The sequence below is a fragment of the Heterodontus francisci genome, chromosome 8, assembly GCF_036365525.1.
Source record: "Heterodontus francisci isolate sHetFra1 chromosome 8, sHetFra1.hap1, whole genome shotgun sequence".
In the NCBI taxonomy this organism is placed as follows: domain Eukaryota; kingdom Metazoa; phylum Chordata; class Chondrichthyes; order Heterodontiformes; family Heterodontidae; genus Heterodontus; species Heterodontus francisci.
The window spans coordinates 71,978,303-71,998,119 of record NC_090378.1 but is presented as its reverse complement, the minus strand read 5'-3'; the positions used below and the strand labels follow the sequence as shown (position 1 = coordinate 71,998,119).

General features: G+C 45.3%; 1 protein-coding gene across 3 annotated transcripts in view; it reads left to right on the top strand.

The window, feature by feature from the left end:
- pgm1 (phosphoglucomutase 1) overlaps positions 1-19,817 on the top strand; it is a 94,130-nt gene that overhangs the window by 52,529 nt on the left and 21,784 nt on the right. For all 3 annotated transcript variants that reach the window (XR_010975528.1, XM_068037325.1, XM_068037326.1), the window contains exons 3-5: positions 1,043-1,189; positions 4,300-4,425; positions 14,315-14,505. Coding sequence is in view for 2 of the 3 variants with exons in the window: in XM_068037325.1 (XP_067893426.1) it covers positions 1,043-1,189; positions 4,300-4,425; positions 14,315-14,505 (464 nt within the window). In the remaining variant the exon portion in view is untranslated. The remainder of the gene's footprint in view (positions 1-1,042; positions 1,190-4,299; positions 4,426-14,314; positions 14,506-19,817) is intronic.

Sequence of the window (19,817 nt, the reverse complement as noted above, 5' to 3'; positions counted from 1 at the left end):
ACCCGGGCTTACCAACTTCTTCATTGGGGGATAGAAAAGTACTTTTTAATTTTCTCCATCCTCCTGGTGAAGCTGCAACTTTATGGGTACCTGTCACATCCAGTCCCCTGAAGGATAAGGTTATCTTCATTAATATATCCAGTCTTGTGCTATTGAACAAAACTATCCTTCCTACTCTTAAATGTTGACGCAGAGGAAAAAAAAGTTATGGCAGGACTTAAGCCCTGACAATTTATATGACTTGCTTACTTTTTTCTCTGCCAGTTTTCGTGCCTCTTGTGCTCTTATGAAGGTGTTGAGGTCTTGCTGGGCTGTGTTGGCACCCTATGAGACTTCGCTCAAATGGCCATTACTCATGGGCCAGGAAGTGCCAACAGGCTATTCAATCTTGGACATCTCTGCCAATCTCCTCAGTCCTTTCCTCACCTGGCAGCATATTACCACTGAATAGTGATCAGGAATGACCAAGTTTTGGTTTCCTCTCCTGAGCCTGAGGCAATTTTTAGTCCCCCAGTACCTGAACTGAGATCAGCCAGCTTCCTGATCTCTATGGCTCAGGTATTCTCCTGATTCTTAACGGTTTCAAATTGTATCTGAGCACAGGATCAGTATCCAGAAGCAGGAAGGATTCTGAATTTCATTTAACTAACTGGTAACTGTCTCGGGATAAGCACATCACCTTCATCCAAGGGTTCTGATGAAAGGTCACAGACCTGAAACATTAACTTTCCTTCTCTCTCCACAGATGCTGCCTGGCCTGCTGAGTATTTCCAGCACTTTCTGTTTTTATTTCCAAGTTCCAGCATCTGCAGTATTTTGCTTTTATTACCTTCATCCAAGTGTTTTTTTTAAAATCAGAGGCAGCAGTTTAAACAAGAAAGTAGGAAATATTTCCTGTCCGGGAGGAGACACTTTTTTTTTAACCTATTTTCTATGAAGTGGTAGGAGTGCTTTAGGTGAAAAGTATACATGATGAATGATTAACCAGTTTAGCATGCTGACTTTTTTAGCAGTATAAATGGGTTTTCTTTGTCTTTGGTAGGTCCAGCTCCTGAACCTGTCACAGAGAAGATTTTTCAGCTCAGCAAAACTATTGAAGAATATGCTATCTGTCCTGATCTGAAAGTTGACCTAACTACAATTGGAAAACAGCAGTTTGACTTGGAGAACAAGTTCAAACCATTTACAGGTAACTAGTTACTTGAACCATTTCAAATCACTGACCTAAAATAACAATTTTTTTGCACTTTTTTTTGTGAGTATATCAAGTTTTTCATTGTCTCCTCATTCCTTGTTTAGTTTTCCAGTGTAGCTCAATGACCTGCCCCTGGGAAGTGCTGCTCTTATCTAGTTAGTAAGACCCATACAAAACAACAACTACTTATATTTATATAGCACCTTCAATGTAATAAAATGTCCTAAAGTGCTTTACAGAAGCATTATAAAACAAAGTATGATGCTGAGCCACAAAAGGAGATATTGAGTGAAATGAGCGAAAGCTTGGTCAAAGAGGTAGGTTTTGAGGAGTGTCTTAAAGGAGGAAAGCAAGGTGGAGAAGCAGAGACATATAGGGAGGGTACTCCAAAGCTTGGGGCCTAGGTAACTGAAGGTGCAGCCACTAATGGTGGAGCGATTTTAAAATCAGGGATGCACAAGAGAACACCATTAGAGGAGTGCAGATATCTTTTGAGGGTTGTGGGGCTGGAGGAGATTACAGAGGTGGAGAGGGACGAGGTCATGGAGGGATTTGAAAACAAGGATGAGAATTTTAAAATCAAGACGTTGCTTGACCGGGAGCCAGTGTAGGTCAAAGAACACAAGGGTGATAGGGGAACAGGACTTGGTGCGAGTAAAGACATGGGCAGCAGAGTTTTGGATGGCCTCAAGTTTATGGAGAGTAGAATGTGGGAGACCAGCTAGGAGTGTGTTGGAATAGTCAAGCTAGAGATAATGAAGGCGTGAATGAAGGTTTCAACAGAGAAGAGCTGAAACAGGGACAAAGGTAGAGGTGGAAATAGGCAGTCTTAGTGATGGCATGAATATGAGGTTGGAAACTCACCTCAGGGTCAAATGTGACACCAAGATTGCGAACTGATTGACTTAATCTCAGACTGTTGTTAGGGAGAGGAATGGAGTTGGTAGCTAGGGAGCGGAGTTTGCAGTTGGCACTAAAAACGATGGCTTCAGTCTACCCAATATTCAATACTGGACTTTGTAATGATTCTCATGGTGATTCCGCACGAAGTGTAGTTCCAAACTGCAAATCAGCTGCATGCAGGATTAGATGTACATCTTCCCAATTTTTCTCCCCTCTCTCCTGAAGGTACTATTCATCTGGAGCACATGGTTGATCAGTATCTCATCCATTTCCCATACATGAGCTTAGTGAATATTGGCAAACATTTCAACCGTAGAAAGCATTAGAACCAAGCTGTCATGTTCTCACTTGATACTGTCTCACATTTTCCTGCAAGGGTCCCTGGATATCAATTGGGAGCAATGATTCTTTTTGTTTTTTTTCCACTCCCTTGTTCAAAGAGGACTGAGGCTAATTGTGGCTTTAGTACTTATGGAGTGTTGCCTTTACTTGTCAGGGTAGTTACAAACTGATTATTTTTATGGGAAAATAAAGAGAACTAGGAAAAGAGAATTTACCAATTAGGCTACCATGCTTGATCTTTAAAAGGTGTAATTGTAAAACCATTTTTATCAAACACCTGACATAAAGGATTTGAGGAATCTGTAAGATGGTAGGTTGATGGAATTGAAATCTATCAAAAGCAATAAGTTTGATGAACCCAACAGCTTTTTTTCTGTTCTGAAAAATTCTTAAGTTTTGTATTAATTTAACATTAGCCCAGAATATGTTTTGATTCTGTTTCATAAAAAATCTTTCTTTTAAAGAATAAGGTTAGTAACATTTATTTTCCCCTATGGACACAAATTTCTAGATTTGAAAGATCTGCCATAGGTTATCCATCCACTAAATGCTTTAATCTATACATTTGGAATAACCAAATTACTGAAACACGTTGCGGTTAACGTCTGACTTAATCCAGTCACTGAGCATATCACGTCCTCCAATCCAGTGATGTCTGTAGCTTTCGTTCTTTATACAGAAATGTTTTTTTAAAAAAATCAGAACACGTAGGGATTGAAGAAAAAGAAAGTTGGCTGATCAGAAGAGGTCCACGTGGCAGACTGGCAAAGTTGCTATCCACCCTGCAGAATAAATTAGGCAGATTTGACATCCATGGTATTTTAGAACTACTTCCGTTGGTAATTCTGTAATATAAGTGGGGTATGATTTGCCACCGGTGAGATGAATTTGTTCTCATCTATGTAGGCATATGAGGTAAGATACTTCAGAGTAGCAAAGATTCTGCACTTTGGGCTGAAGAAATGGATAAAGCCCTGAAACCTGCTTTTTTCCACAATAAGAATGTACCACCCATCTGTTCAGTATGGACCGGAACCAAGTCAGAAGGTAACAAGGAGTCCATGATGCCCTCTCGAAGAATAACTGTGGGAGACTGAGTCTGACATAGGGTGCACACTGTCCTTTAATCTCCAGGAGGGTGCATTTGAATCCAGCCCAGACTGGGAGGAAAGCTATTTTCCTTGTTCTGAAGGTGAAATGGAGTTTCATTTAGATTCAATTCAGTGCAGGTGAGGGGGGCCATTCTACTGAACTAACTCATCTTTCCATAGGGACCTATGATACTTTTTGTCACTTTCCTCTCCTGTGCAAACACCTAATTGTGTTTTGGACGACTCAAGTGTTTTGCCTCCATTGCAATACATTTAAGAACATTTCTAGGATTAATCAGAATTATGTGCAAAACCACTGCCTACACATCAGTCATGAATTTGCCTTTCATTGGTTTGGACATAAGTCCCCTTGTTCTGCAGCTGTTGTTTAATTTTCTTTTATTCCATTCTGTATCTTGTAAAACCCTAGAAGGTCCCTTCTTATTCACCTCATTTCATAGATGAAGAGTGTCAGATTTTTCTAAGCTTTTCTTATAACTCAGTCCTCTGGTGCAAAGAATCAGCTTGTCCTTCTCTGTAGTGTTTCCAGCCATTGACTGGTTCATTGAGTCTTCGCTCTCATAATATTTTCCATGGGAATTTCAGAGTAGGATCCTGTATTTTTCTGTTTCGTACCTATTTTTGTAGAGCTACTGGTCCTGGACTCAAAATATGCTTGATTTCTGAGTTTCTGGTGTATGAACTGCTAACTCTGTTAAAACTGAATTCCAAATCACTACCTATAAGCACTGCATGATTATTTTCCAGTGGAGATTGTGGATTCAGTCGAGGCCTACACTAACATGTTACGGAACATCTTCGATTTTAGTGCCTTGAAGGAGATACTTTCTGGTCCAAATCAGTTGAAGATCAGATTGGATGCTATGCATGGAGGTATGAACTGCAATGTGACAACTAGTGGAGTTAACAGAACGTATTTTTATATTCTGGTGGAAGATTCTTTGTATAAACTAAATGTCAAAGATGTATCTTCTTCCTGAAAAGATGCTTGGCAAACATTTTTTGAGCACATGAGATGAGCTAGCTGAGCCACACTTAAATCACAGTCATGTTCAATATGTGATAATGCATTTCGGTATGATTTACATCACAGAATCACAGAATTGTTACAGTACAGAAGGAGGCCATTTGGCCCATTGTGTCTGCACCAGCTCTCTGAAAGAGCAATTCACTCAGTTCCATTCCCCTGCTTTCTCCCCATAACCCTGCACATTCTTCCTTTTCATATAACAGTCTAATTCCCTTTTGAATGCTTCAGTTGAACCTGCCTCCACCACACTGTCAGGCAGTGCATTCCAGACCTTAACCACTCGCTGTGTGAAAAAGTTTTTCCTCATGTCACTTTTGCTTCTCTTACCAAATACTTTAAATCTGTTCCCTCTCATTCTCGATCCTTTCATGAGTGGGAACATTTTCTCACAATCTATTCTGTCCCGACCCCTCATGATTTTGAATACCTCTATCAAATCAGCTCTCAGCCTCCTCTTCTCCAAGGAAAACAGTCCAACTTCTCCAATCTATCTTCATAACTGAAATTCCTCATTCCTATGCCCCTATTAATAAAACCCAGGATACTGTATGCTTTATTAACTGCGCTCTCAACCTGTCCTGCCACCTTCAATGACTTGTGCACATATATACCCAGGTCCCTCTGTTCCTGCGCCCCCTTTAGAATTGTACCCTTTATTTTATATTGTCTCTCCATGTTCTTCCTACCAAAATTAATCACTTCACATTTCTTTACATTAAACTTCATCTGCCACCTGTCTGCCCATTCCACCAACTTGTCTATGTCCTTTTGGAGTTCTACACGATCTTCCTCACAGTTCATAATGTTTCCATGTTTTGTATCATCTGCAGACTTTGAAATTGTGCCCTGTACACCAAGGTCGAGGTCATTAATATATATCAGGAAAAGCAAGGGTCCCAACACTGATCCCTGGGGAACTCCACTACAAACCTTCCTCCAGCCCAAAATTCATCCATTAACCACTACTCTTACCACTACTCTTTGTGTCCTGTCACTCAGCCAATTTTGTATCCATGTTGCTACCGTCCCTTTTATTCCATGAGCTATAAATTTGCTCACAGCTCTGTTGTATGGCACTGTATCAAACGCCTTTTGAAAGTCCATGTACACCACATCAACAGCATTGCCCTCATCAACCCTCTCTGTTACTTCCTCAAAGAAACTCCAGCAAGTTAGTTAAACAGGATTTTCCCTTAAGAAATCCATGCTGGCTTACCTTAATTAACCCGCGTTTGTCCATGTAACCATTAATTTTGTCCCAAATTATTTTTTCTAGAAGTTTCCCCACCGCTGAAGTTAAACTGACTGGCCTGTCATTGCTGGGCTTTTCTTTACACCCTTTTTTGAACAAGGGTGTCATGTTTGCAATTCTTCAGTCCTCTGGCACCACCCCCGAGTATAAGGAAGACTGAAAAATTATGGCCAGTGCCTCTGTGATTTCCACCCTCATTTCCCTCAGTATCCTTGGATGCATCTCATCTGGTCCTGGTGCTTTATCCATTTTAAGTACAGACAGCCTCTCTAATACATCCTCTTTATCAATTTTAAAGCCTTCTATTGCCTGAATTACCACCTGTTTCACCATTGCCTGAATTGCATCATCTTTCTTGGTAAAGACAGATGCAAAGTATTCATTTAATACCTCAGCTATGCCCTCTGCCTCCATGTGTAAATCCCTTTATGGTCTTTAATCAGCCCCACTCCTCATAATTGCCAACTTTGCTAAACCATTTTAAAAAAAATGCCTGCCGTACACTTGTTTGTGAGAATAGTGCCCTTTTAACTGTCGAAGTTCAAACTGCTGTAACAGTTCAATTAAGCCAAACACTGCATTATATTTCTGTCAGTTTCCTCAGGAGTGCTCAATTTCTAAACCCTCACCTCTTGAGATTATTTCCTATATTGTAACATTGTTACTTTACACAATGTTGTCTATCGAAAGGTGCAAAAGTAAAATACTGAGTTGCCTGGCACTTGTGTGGCACGAATGTTACTTGCCATTTATCAGCCCAAGCCTGATTGTTGTCCAGGTCTTGCTGCATATGGACACAGACTGCCTCAGTATCTGAGGAGTCCTGAATGATGCTGAACATTGTGCAATCATCAGCGAACATCCCCACTTCTGACCTTTATGATGGAGGAAGGTCATTGATGAAGCAGCTGAAAATGGTTGGGCCTAGGACGCTACCCTGAAGAACTCCTGCAGTGATGTCCTGGGACTGAGATGATTGACCTCCAACAACCACAACCATCTTCCTTTGTGCTAGGTATGACTCCAACCAGCGGAGAGTTTTCCCCGATTCCATTGACTCCAGTTTTGCTAGGGCTCCTCGATGCCATACTTGGTCAAACATTGCGTTGATGTCATGGGCAGTCACTCCTCACCCCTGGAGTTCAGCTCTTTTTGTCCACGTTTGAACCAAGGCTGTAATGAGGTCAGGAGCTGAGTAGCCCTGGCAGAATCCAAACTGAGTATCACTGAGCGCCCCGCCCCCCACTCCGTCGTCTTCGTCGTCTTCCCCCCCCACTCCCCCAGTCGTCTTCCCCCCCCCACTCCCCCCGTCGTCTTCCCCCCCACTCCCCCCGTCGTCTTCCCCCCCACTCCCCCCGTCGTCTTCCCCCCCACTCCCCCCGTCGTCTTCCCCCCCACTCCCCCCGTCGTCTTCCCCCCCACCCCCCCCGTCGTCTTATCCCCCACTCCCCCCGTCGTCTTATCCCCCACTCCCCCCGTCGTCTTATCCCCCACCCCCCCCGTCGTCTCATCCCCCACCCCCCCCGTCGTCTCATCCCCCACCCCCCCCGTCGTCTCATCCCCCACTCCCCCTGTCTTCTTCCTGCCCCCCCCCACTGCCCCCTGTCTTTCTTCCTGCCTCCCCCACTCCCCCCCCCCGCCGTCTTCTTGCCTCCCCCACACCCCCCCCCCCCCCCCGCCCTCTTCTTGCCCCACCGTACCAGAGCAGGTTCCATATGCAGTAGTAAGCATTCCACAACTGGGTTTTGGGCTGAATAGTTATAGTAGTTCTCATTGTATAAATTGTGTTAAATTACAACAATTTACCAAACTGCTTCACATTCACCTCATCACCAGAAATTCTAAATACCTTTTTCATCCATATAACCATTCAAAAATAATTATTGAAGAATTTTAAAGTAGAACATATATTTTTCAAAGTAAAAGGTTTGTTGAAATATGTGCTGACAAGACATTCATGAGCTTGGACCAAAACTGTCGGTAACGTGAAGCAGTTGTTCATTGTTTCTGTGGTGCAGTCAGTTCTGATATAAAAGCTCTGTACCATTGGTTCCTTCATCAAGTTGGAGTTGCTGACTGTGAATATGCCCTTCCCATTTCTGGTTCCCAAACTGCCCACTCAGCTGTTACAGACTTTTGACCATCGTAATGTTAACTGACGACAGCTGCTGCAAAGTAGGTGTCATGTTATTAAGTGGTGCTAAATGTGTGAAGAATGCTGAATGGGAATATAACTGCTCTGTATATGATGACAAATATCCCTGTCCCACTCAAGAATGAACAGAATTGGTGAAGCAGTGCTAATTGCGTCCTTCAATTTAAGAACCATGGCTTTGCTTATATAACTTTGATAAGAAGCAAAAGTGCAAATTATTGATTACAGCTTATTATTTAGCAATTATAGTATTTTCATTGTAGGATTCTATTTCTAACTTTTTTTTTCAAACTTTCTCTCTTTCCTTGCTCCCACTCCACTTGAAAGTCACTGGCTGAAAAATTTGATTTGCGTTATAACAGCCATAAAGTCGGCGGAGCGATGGCTCTGGGGGCTGAGCCATATTCTGCTTCGGGCCTCATTTTCAATGCAGCTGGCAATCTGCAGGTGCCAAATGGGGACGCCGCAGTCGCTCGCTGGTTGGGGAGGATGGGAAATTGACAGTTCCTATGCTGAGCTGGCTGGCAGGTTGGGAGGAGCCAGTAAGGATAGCAGACTGGTGATTTTTGTTGTCTCAGGAGAACATTCCTGCTTCTCCTGGGCCCACAGGAATAAAAGTGGACATTGTCATTTGCATTTTTTTGAGTGGTCTTCAGCAGCCCCTTGACAGATTGCTGGTTAGAGGGCTCAGTGCCTGCCTGACACAGCTAGGTGGAGCATGTTCACATTCTATCTGAATTTGGCATTTGAGGCATCGGGCCCCAACTTGTATGTTTAAGGAGCCTAACACCTGTTTCAGGTAGGTGCCCTGGATAAGTAAAAGCCACCTGAAAGCAATCTGGCATCAGGTGCACTTCCAGGTCAGATCAGGTGCAGCAGTTCACAGGGCAGAGGTTGGAGGGCTAATAAACTGATAATCCTGAGTTGCATTTCTCCCCCACTGGCTGAAGAATGCAGGATAATTAGAATGAATAAGGCCATTCAGCCCATTCAGAAAGATACTAAACTTCCCTCATTGCAGCATTCAGTTGATTCCAGGGTTTTCACATGCACTACTTTATCTGGGAGCCCATTCTATGGATCATTCTTTTGTGAAGCATTTCCTAATATCAATCCCAAATTTACCTTTTGCTAGTTAGAACCTCTGTCCCTTGTCCAACTCTTGCAGCTTAATTTAAAGTAATATAATAAAGTAAAAAGATTTTTTATCTTGAGTATTTCTGTCAGGTGACATCTAGGGTGTCCGTCTTAGCTGAAAAACCAAAAGAGTGAAGGTACAGATGCCAGGTAGCCAGCTCCCCTCTGCTCTGTTTATTCATGGATCTAAACAATAAGATTTAATTGTAAATTACCAAAGCTGGGCCTGTCTAACTGTTTGTGTCTCATAGAACATAGAACAGTACAGCACAGTACAGGCCCTTCGGCCCACGGTGTTGTGCTGAACCTTTAACCTACTCTAAGATCAAACTAACTACCTACCCTTCATTCTACTATCATCCATGTACCTATCCAAGAGTCGCTTAAATGTCCCTAATATATCTGCTTCTACTACCACCGCTGGTAGCGCATTCCACGCACCCACCACTCTCTGTGAAAAGAACCTACCTCTGACATCTCCCCGAAACCTTCCTCCAATCATCTTAAAATTATGCCCCCTGGTGATAGCCCTTTCCACCCTGGGAAAAAGTCTCTGGCGATCCACTCTATCTATGCCTCTCATCATCTTGTACCCCTCTATCAAGTCACCTCTCATCCTTCTTCGCTCCAATGAGAAAAGCCCTAGCTCCCTCAATCTTTCTTCGTAAGACATGCCCTCCAGTCCAGGCAGCATCCTGGTAAATCTCCTCTGCACCCTCTCTAAAGCTTCCACATCCTTCCTATAATGAGGCGACCAGAACTGAACACAATATTCCAAGTGTGGTCGAACCAGGACCTTATAGAGCTGCAGCATAACCTCGTGGCTCTTAAACTCAATCCCCCTGTTAATGAAAGTCAACACACCATACGCCTTCTTAACAACCCTATCAACTTGGGTGGCAACTTTGAGCGATCTATGGACATGGACCCCAAGATCCTTCTGTTCCTCCACACTACCAAGAATCCTGTCTTTAAGCCTGTATTCTGCATTCAAATTCGACCTTCCAAAATGAATCACTTCACACTTTTCCAGGTTGAACTCCATCTGCCACTTCTCAGCCCAGCTCTGCATCCTATCAATGTCCCATTGCAACCTAAAGCCTTCCACACTATCCACAACTCCAGCAACCTTCGTGTCATCGGCAAACTTGCTAACCCAGCCTTCCACTTCCTCATCCAAGTCATTTATAAAAATCACAAAGAGCAGGGGTCCCAGAACAGATCCCTGCGGAACACCATTGGTCACCGAGCTCCATGCTGAATACTTTCCATCTACTACCACCCTCTGTCTTCTATGGGCCAGCCAATTTTGTATCCAGACAGCCAACTTCCCCTGTAGCCCATGCCTCCTCACTTTCTGAATGAGCCTACCATGGGGAACCTTATCAAACGCCTTGCTAAAATCCATATACACCACATCCACTGCTCTTCCTTCGTCAATGTGTTTTGTCACATCTTCAAAGAATTCAATAAGGCTTGTGAGGCATGACCTGCCCCTCACAAAGCCATGCTGACTGTCTCTAATCAAACCATGCTTTTCCAAATAATCATAAATCCTGTCTCTCAGAATCCTCTCCAATAATTTGCCCACTACCGACGTAAGACTGACTGGTCTATAATTCCCAGGGTTATCCCTATTCCCTTTCTTGAACAAGGGAATAACATTTGCCACCCTCCAATCATCCGGTACTACTCCAGTGGACAGTGAGGACGCAAAGATCATCGCCAAAGGCGCAGCAATCTCTTCCCTCGCTTCCCGTAATATCCTTGGGTATATCCCGTCTGGCCCCGGGGACTTATCTGTCCTCATATCATTCAAAATTTCCAGCACATCCTCTCTCTTAACCTCAACCTGTTCGAGCATATCAGCCTATTCCACGTCCTCACAAACGACCAGGTCCCTCTCACCAGTGAATACTGAAGCAAAGTATTCATTTCGGACCTCCCCTACCTCCTCCGACTCCAGGCACAAGTTCCCTCCACTATCCCTGATCGGCCCTACCCTCACTCTGGCCATCCTCTTGTTCCTCACATAAGTGTAGAATGCCTTGGGATTTTCCTTAATCCTACCCGCCAAGAATTTTTCATGTCCCCTATGTCCATTCTTCAGTTCCTTCCTGGCTACCTTGTACCCCTCTAGAGCCCTGTCTGATCCTTGCTTCCTCAACCTTAAGTAAGCTTCCTTCTTCCTCTTGACTAGCTGTTCCACATCTCTTGTCATCCAAGGTTCCTTCACCCTACCATCCCTTCCTTGCCTCATCGGGACAAACCTATCCAGCAGTCACAGCAAGTGCTCCCTAAACAGCCTCCACATTTCTGTCTTGCATTTCCCTGAGAACATCTGTTCCCAGTTTATGCTCCCCAGTTCCTGCCTAATAGTATTGTAATTCCCCCTCCCCCAATTAAATATTTTCCCATCCCGTCTGCTCCTGTCCCTCTCCATGACTATAGTAAAGGTCAGGGAGTTGTGATCACTATCACCGAAATGCTCTCCCACCGAGAGATCTGCCACCTGGCCTGGTTCGTTGCCAAGCACCAAGTCCAACATAGCCTCCCCTCTAGTCGGCCTATCTACATATTGAGTCAGGAAACCTTCCTGGACACACCTGACAAAAACTGCTCCATCCAAACTATTTGCACTAAGGAGGTTCCAATCAATATTAGGGAAGTTGAAGTCACCCATGACAACAACCCTGTTACTTCTGCACCTTTCCAAAATCTGCCTCCCAATCTGTTCCTCCATGTCTCTGTTGCTATTGGGGGGTCTATAGAAAACTCCCAACAAAGTGACTGCTCCTTTCCTGTTTCTGACTTCCACCCATAATGACTCAGTCGACAAACCCTCCTCGACGACCTCCCTTTCTGCAGCTGTGATACTGTCCCTGATTAGCAATGCCACTCCCCCACCTCTTTTACCTCCCTCCCTATTCCTTTTGAAACATCTAAACCCCGGAACATCCAACATCCATTCCTGCCCCTGTGATATCCACGTCTCCGTAATGGCCACAACATTGTAGCTCCAAGTACTGATCCATGCTCTAAGTTCATCACCCTTATTCCTGACACTTATTGCGTTAAAATAGACACACTTCAATCCATCATACTGGCTGCAACTTTGTCGTGTCAATTGTCTAACCTTCCTCACAGACTCTCTGCACTCGGTATCTGCCTGTTCAACAGCTACCCCATCCACTGATCCGTAGCTCCGGTTCCCATCCCCCTGCCAAACTAGTTTAAACCCTCCCGAAGAGCTCTAGCAAACCTCCCGCCCAGGATATTGGTGCCCCTCCAGTTCAGATGCAACCCGTCCTTCTTGTACAGGTCCCATCTTCCCCAGAAGGTATCCCAATGATCCACATATCTGAATCCCTCCCTGCTACACCAGTTCTGTAGCCACGTGTTCAGCTGCACTCGCTCCCTGTTTCTAGCCTCACTAGCACGTGGCACCGGTAACAATCCTGAGAACAATCTGCTCGTCCTGCCTTTCAGCTTCCAACCTAACTCCCTATATTCGCTTTTCAGGTCCTCATCCCTTTTCCTAGCTATGTCATTGGTACCGATATGTACCACGACCTCTGGCTGCTCTCTCTCCCCCTTAAGAATCCTGTGGACTTGATCCGAGACATCCCTGACCCTGGCACCCGGGAGGCAACATAACATCCAGGAGTCTCGTTCGCGACCACAGAATCTCCTGTCTGTTCCTCTAACCATTGAATCTCCTATCACTATTGCTCTCCTATTCTCCCCCCTTCCCTTCTGAGCCAGGCTCAGTGCCAGAGACCTGGCCACTGTGGCTTTCCTCTGGTAGGTCGTCCCCCCCCAACCGTATCCAAAACGGTATACGTATTATTGAGGGGAACGGCCACAGGGGATCCCTGCACTGTGCGCCTATTCCCTCCCCTGACGGTCACCCAGCTACCTTTATCCTGTAACTTAGGTGTCACTACTTCCCTATAACTGCTCGCTATCACCCCCTCAGCATCCTGAATGATCCAAAGTTCATCCAGCTCCAGCTCCAGTTCCCTAACGCGGTCTGCGAGGAGCTGGAGTTGGGTGCACTTCTCACAGGTGAAGTCAGCAGGGACACAAGTGGTGACCCTCACCTCCCACATCCTGCAAGAGGAGCATGCAACTGCCCTAGCTTCCATCCCCTCCGCACTAAATTGACAATAGAGATTAAAAAAAAGGAAAATCTTACCTTACCAAACCCTCCACACAAGAGTCCTTTTTTTTTTGGTTAGAGGAGGAGGATGGGTGGGAGACACTACACGTGTAGTGTTTCGGGTTTCGCCACTGCCGAATATATAGGTTTACTTACCCAGCAGTCCCCGTGTCCGCCGAAACAAAAGTTATTTTAAACTGAAACTCACCTTCCCAGCTGACACCTCGCTTGCACTATCGCTGCTTAAGAAAAAGCTGCTGAAACAAAAGGTAAGTTATTTTAAACTGAAACTCACCTTCCCAGCTGTCTCTGTCTCTGGCACTGTCTCTCTCTCTTTCTCTGACTTATTTTCCTGCAGGGGTCACTGAATAGTGATTGGAAATGTGAAACTGGGTTGATTATTTCCCCCTTAGGCTAGGAGTGCTGGGCTCAGCTAAGATCAACTGACTCAGCACAGATAGGGGATTAAGCTGCAAAACTTCTTGGTCTGTTTGGCTGAATTCTACATTTTGCAATCTATTTACCAACTGAGCCATGGGCAGCATTTGGCATCTTGTTTGTGCAAGTTAAACAAGATAAACTAAGCTCAAGTCTCTGAAGTGGGGCTTGAATCAACAAACTTCTGGTTCAGACAAGATTGCTACAACTGAGCTAAGGATGACACTTTATTAAATAGTCTACCAATGCTCACGAGCCAAGACTCACAGCTGAGGAATGGCCGTTTGAACAGGAGAGCATTCGGCATTTGTAATGCCACTTCCCAGTACAAGTCTGCACATTTAGGAGATATTTGGGGGTGGATGAGAAACCTCACAAATCATACAGGCAGTTTTGCGTGTTCAAACATAAATATTAAATAAGCAGCTCCTACTGTGATATATATTTTGTTTAGGTTCAAATCTACTATTGTCTGGACATCATTGTTTTTCTGCCGATTGCATTTCGGTGTATTATCTTTTTATTGTCTATAAGCTGCACCTTTCTACCATCAGTATGTTTGTTTCATTTCATTTTATTCTTTCATAGTTATGGGCCCTTATGTTAAGAAGATTCTGTGTGAAGAGCTTGGGGCTCCTGCAAACTCAGCAGTAAACTGCGCACCCCTTGAAGACTTTGGTGGGCACCATCCTGATCCAAACTTGACATATGCTGCTGACCTAGTGCAGGCCATGGAAACAGGAGACTATGACTTTGGAGCTGCATTTGACGGTGATGGGGTAAGGAAAACCATTCATCTTTCTGTCAGTACTCTAACTCAGAGCTGTTGTATTGTAACTTTCTAATTCCAGTGCTGGTGACTGAGTCTATTATTAAATGTAAATGAAAAAGACCCAAGTAAATATATATGAATATACTACACAAGATAAGAGCACATGAGGGTAACATATTACATGGATAAAGGACTGGTTAGCTAACAGAAGCAGAAAGTAGGGAAAAATGGGTCATTTTCGGGTTGGCAAGCTGTAATTAGTGGAGTGCTACAGGGATCACTGCTGGGGCCTCAACTATCTACAATTTATCTCAATGACTTGGATGAAGGAGCCAAATGTATGGTAGCTAAATTTGCCGATGACGCCAAGATGGGAAGGAAATTAAGTTGTCAAGAGGAGGTAAAGAGACCACAAAAGCATATAGGTAGGCTAAGTGAGTGAGTAAAAATTTGGCAGATGGAGTATAATGTGGGAAAATGTGAACTTGTCCACTTTGGCAGTAAGAATAGAAAAGCTGTATACTATTTAAATGGAGAGAGATTGCAGAACTCGGTGGTACAGAGGGATCTGGGTGTCCTGGTACATGAATCACAAAAGGTTAGTATGCAGGTATAGCAAGTGATTAGGAAGGCAAATGGAATGTTGGCAGTTATTGCAAGGGGGATCAAATATATAAATAGGGAAGCTTTACTGCAGCTGTACAGGATCTTGGTGAGACCACATCAGGACTACTGTGTACAGTTTTGGTCTCCTTATTTGAAAAAGGATATAATTGTGTTAGAAGCAGTTCAGAGAAGGTTCACTCGACTAATTCCAGGGATGAAGGGCTTATCTTATGAAAAAAGATTGAGCAGGTTGGGCCTACGCCCTAGGAGCTTAAAAGAATGAGAGGTGGTCTTGTTGAAACATATAAGATCCTGAGGGGACTTGACAGGGTGGATGCTGTGAGGATGTTTTCCCCTTGTGGGGGAGTCTAGAACTAGGGGACACAGTTTAAGAATAAGAGGTCTTCCTTTGAGTATGGAGATGAGAATTTTTTTGTGTCAAAGGATCATTAGTCTGTGGAATTCTCTTCCCCAGAAAGTAGTAGAGGCTGGGTCATTGAGTTTCTTCAAGGCTGAGCAAAATAGGTTTTTGATAGACAAGGAAGTGAAGGGTTATGGGGGCAGACAGCAAAGTGGAGTTGAGACCACAACCAAATCAGCTGTGATCTCATCGAATAGTGGAGCAGACTCGAAGGGCTGAGTGGCCTACTCCTGAGGGCGGTGCCATGTTGGTGAGTATTGGTGCTCTAATACTCAGTGCCTTGGAGGAGAAATACTGCAGGTTCTGGTCCAGCTCTGAAGTCAGGCTTCCACTCTGCTGGACCACACCTGAGGCCTAGGACCCTGGGAAATTACACTACTTTGTGATCTTAATATTGACTTCAAACATAAACGATAGCTGTCATTTTCTTTTTGCAGATATTGCTGGTGGTGTGGGATGAGTGTGGTGCATTTTAGGATGAGTAGGGCTTTGTGTAGGGCCCTTCTGTTAGAACACTTTACTGGTGGGGCGTTTACACTCCTCTTGGTGTTGACCTTTTTCCTTCTTCCAGACTGCTGGTGCCTGCACCTCTTTGCCTGCTCTTTATGCTTCTATTTCGACTAGCTGTGCCCTCCCCACCTCTACAGCTATTCTTTCACATTATGCAAAAGCAAAATACTGTGGACGCTGGAGATCTGAAATAAAAACAGAAAATGCTGGAAATATTCAGCAGTATCTGTGGAGAGAGAAACCGAGTTAACGTTTCAGGTATGTGTCCTTTCATCAGAACTTTCTGATAAAGGTCACAGACCTAAAACATTAACTCTGTTTCTCTCTCCACAGATACTGCTGAATATTTCCAGCATTTTCTGTTTTTATCTCTCATGTTGTCATGCTTCCTATTGTCTTATTCTGATATCACGAACTGGATTTTATGGTCCTGTAGAAGGCGGATCTTTGGCGGGGGGAGGGGGCGCAGGGCTGGAGAACAGCGCAGGGTACCGCCACGGAACCCAATGCCATAATGCCGGTTTCTGATTTTCACGGAGGCAGCTAAGTTCTGTGGTGGCACCTCCGCCGCAAGGTGATGGGATTGTAATTTAAATCTGTTATATGCTGTTTTGCATGAATTTGTACCTACCTCACCGCGATCCTACCAGGCATTCGCAATTTTGTGCATGATGTGCGCCACTCACATGTCTCACTTTCCTGTCTCTGAAAAGCTGGTGCCACCGAGGTGAGAGTCCTTGGTGCCTCCAGAAATTTGGTAAGTTAACTGTTGTGATCTAGGGAAATTGTTTTTAAATTGGGCATTGCTGCTAAACTCAATCTGCAGATGTGAAGAGAGAGTGGAACTCTGCAAATGGATACTATTAGGAGGGGAGGTGGGGGGAACCCGGCAAGTGGATACTGTTGGGAGGGGAGGGGGAACTCAGCAACTGTGCAGGTGTTTTTTTTTTTCGGGGCACTAGAACAGGTTACTTAAATGGTATTGGTAAGGTCATGATGACTCATACTTTTTGAAGTTGAGAGCGACATCAATCCATACCACATAGCTAATGCATGAAACCTGCGGAACCAACAATAACACAGATCTCTGCCCAGATAGGTATACTTTACCTTTTGAGGGCCACAAGCATAGGGTGTCCATTGGTCGCAAAGCCAAAGGTTCAAGAAGGATAGAAATAGGTATGATTCACCCTGTTTTCCTGGATCCCTTTGCTATGTTGAGGTGTCTCTGCCAGAGGCGAGCTCAAGAGGAAGCTCCTAGATGCAAGCAGCAGCAGCTGCCAAGGCAAAGAGCCCAGATACGCCAGCGAGTCTGTCGGACTCAGCTGACGTGCCTTCAGATGTCTGAGCGAAACTGCCAGAGAAGACTGCAGCTGTCCAGAGAAGAGAGGCCATCGCAGACCTTTGCGCGCTGCTGAACAATGATTTGCGACCCATGGGTTTTGGTTGACACCCTATGCCTGTGGCCCTCAAAGTTATCGTGGCCCTAACTTTTGTGCCTCTGGATCATTCCAGGGATCTACCGACGACATGTGGGGTCTGTCAGTCTGCAGTGTACCGCTACATCAACAACGTGACCAATGCTGTATTCAGGAGGGCCAGCAACTATGTACGCTACAGGACCGACCCTGAGAGTCAGGCAGAGAGGGCCATTGAATTTGGGGCTGTTGTGGGATTCCCACAAATCCAAGGTGTGATCATGCATATGGCCATCAAAGATCCCATGGACCAACCAGCTGCCTTCATAAACAGGAAGACCTTTCATTCAATTAATGTCCAACTAGTATGCGACCACAGAAGGCATTTCCTACATGTGCCTACTTCCTGGGCAGCTGCCATGACTCGTACATATTTTGCCAGTCCCAGGTACCACTGCTTTTCACTCCCCTGCCGGCCTTCAGGGGTAGAATCTTGGGGATAAGGGTTACCCCTTGAAGACATGGCTTCTGACGCCAGTAAGGAACCCCAGCAATGATGCGGAAGAACGTTACAACGCCTGCCACGGATCCACATGAGCAACCATTGAGCAGACCATTGGTATGCTGAAGATGAGGTCCCACTGCCTCGATAGATCTGGTGGAGTCCTCCAGTATGCACCAGCCAGGGTTGCGCGTATCGTTGTGGTCTGCTGCGTTCTACACAACATAGTACTACAGAGGGGGGCGGCCTTGCAAGATGAAGAAATACAAGAGCATGAGACAATCTCCGATGAGGATACCAGGCACCCAAGGCCAAGCATACATGGAAAATCAGAGAGCAGTGATGGAGGCCAGACATGGTGAGCAGCGAGCAAGGGAGGCAAGGCAGAGCCTAATAATTGCGCATTTCCACAATTCATGAATTTTAATAAATATGCTTGCTACCAAAACTCACCATCACACATGTAGTCTCGAGTCTTTCGCCTTCGTAATATTGTCTCTCCAGCATGAATGGCAGCAACAAACTGAGCCAGTGCCTATGTGACATCTTTTGTGCAATTAAACATCATGCTTACTGGCATGTTAATGATGTCATTGGTCACATTGACAATGCTGTAAGGCTTGTGATGGTATAATGAAAGAAAACATGATGTGTCTGTCTCACCCGTCAATACTCATGTGCGTCATGGTATCTTTAATATGTTAGCGGGTGCACCTTCGCAGTGTAATCTCTGCGCTAGCAGCTGGACGGAAGGCAGGCTGCTGATCAGGATGCCCTTTGGCATGGGATGACTTCAGTGGTTGTCCTCTGGGTGTCTGAGGCCTGGAGAGCCGCAGCTGCCTGAAGGCTTCCTGCCTGGTGCAGAACTGTCCTCTGGCATCGTTGGTGCTGGAGCTGGACTCCCTGGCGGAGGGGCTGAGGAGCCCGTATCCACACTCCAATCACTCTGAGGTGAGACCCCAGATATGGAGCGCATCCTCTCCTCCTCCCTCCTGAGGATAGTTAAACCTCCCTGCTCTCCCGAGAAGGACTAGGAGTGGGAAAACTCTCCAGGCTCCTGATCCTTCACTCGCCCTGCCACTGCTGATTTGAAGTTATGGCCAAGGCGAGGGTTTGCAGATCCTGGCTCATCTGCGAATGTGGCTGTCCATGAGGGTTACTAACCTCTCAATGGATGAAGCCATGCGCTCGTATGCTTGGGCCATGGCAGCAGTCATGGCATGGATGGACTCCTCCATCGTCCGCTCATAGCTGCGCATGGCCTATAACATCTCTGCCAGATGTTGCCTTACTTCTCCCTGCAACTCCAGCATGCCCTGTGCTGTCGGCACCAGAGGCTCGTCATCATTTTGGGGCTCAGAATGGGCCTGGACACCCATAGTCCTCCGTCTGTCAGAGGCCTCAGCTGTCTGTGCCGCAGCCAGCTGCTCAGGCACGTGTGTGGTGCTCTCGCCAGCTGTGACCCCAAATGTAATGCTGATCGGATACCCACTGAGGTGAGAGTATCTGCGCTGGTGGTAGGTGCAGGAGAGTCATGGGACGGTGCATTCTCCAAGTGTTCCTCGTCCGCGGAGGTTGTCGTCGTTTCATCATTGTCTGGAATCATTTGAGAGCGGCGTCCTGCAAGATACAATGTAAAGGACAGACATTTATGTGTTATGGTACACATGTCCCAATGATGACATCATTGTGTATCTGTATAAAATGTAATTTTGATTAATTCTGTGTTTGGAAATAATCACTCTCTTCAGCTGGGATCCCGAGCTCGACGTCTGATATGGCACTTGCTCCTTGGCTCCTGCCTAACTCAAGCACCTCTTCTTTGGCCTGAGACAGAGGCTGCAGGTTGGGCACTCCGCCAC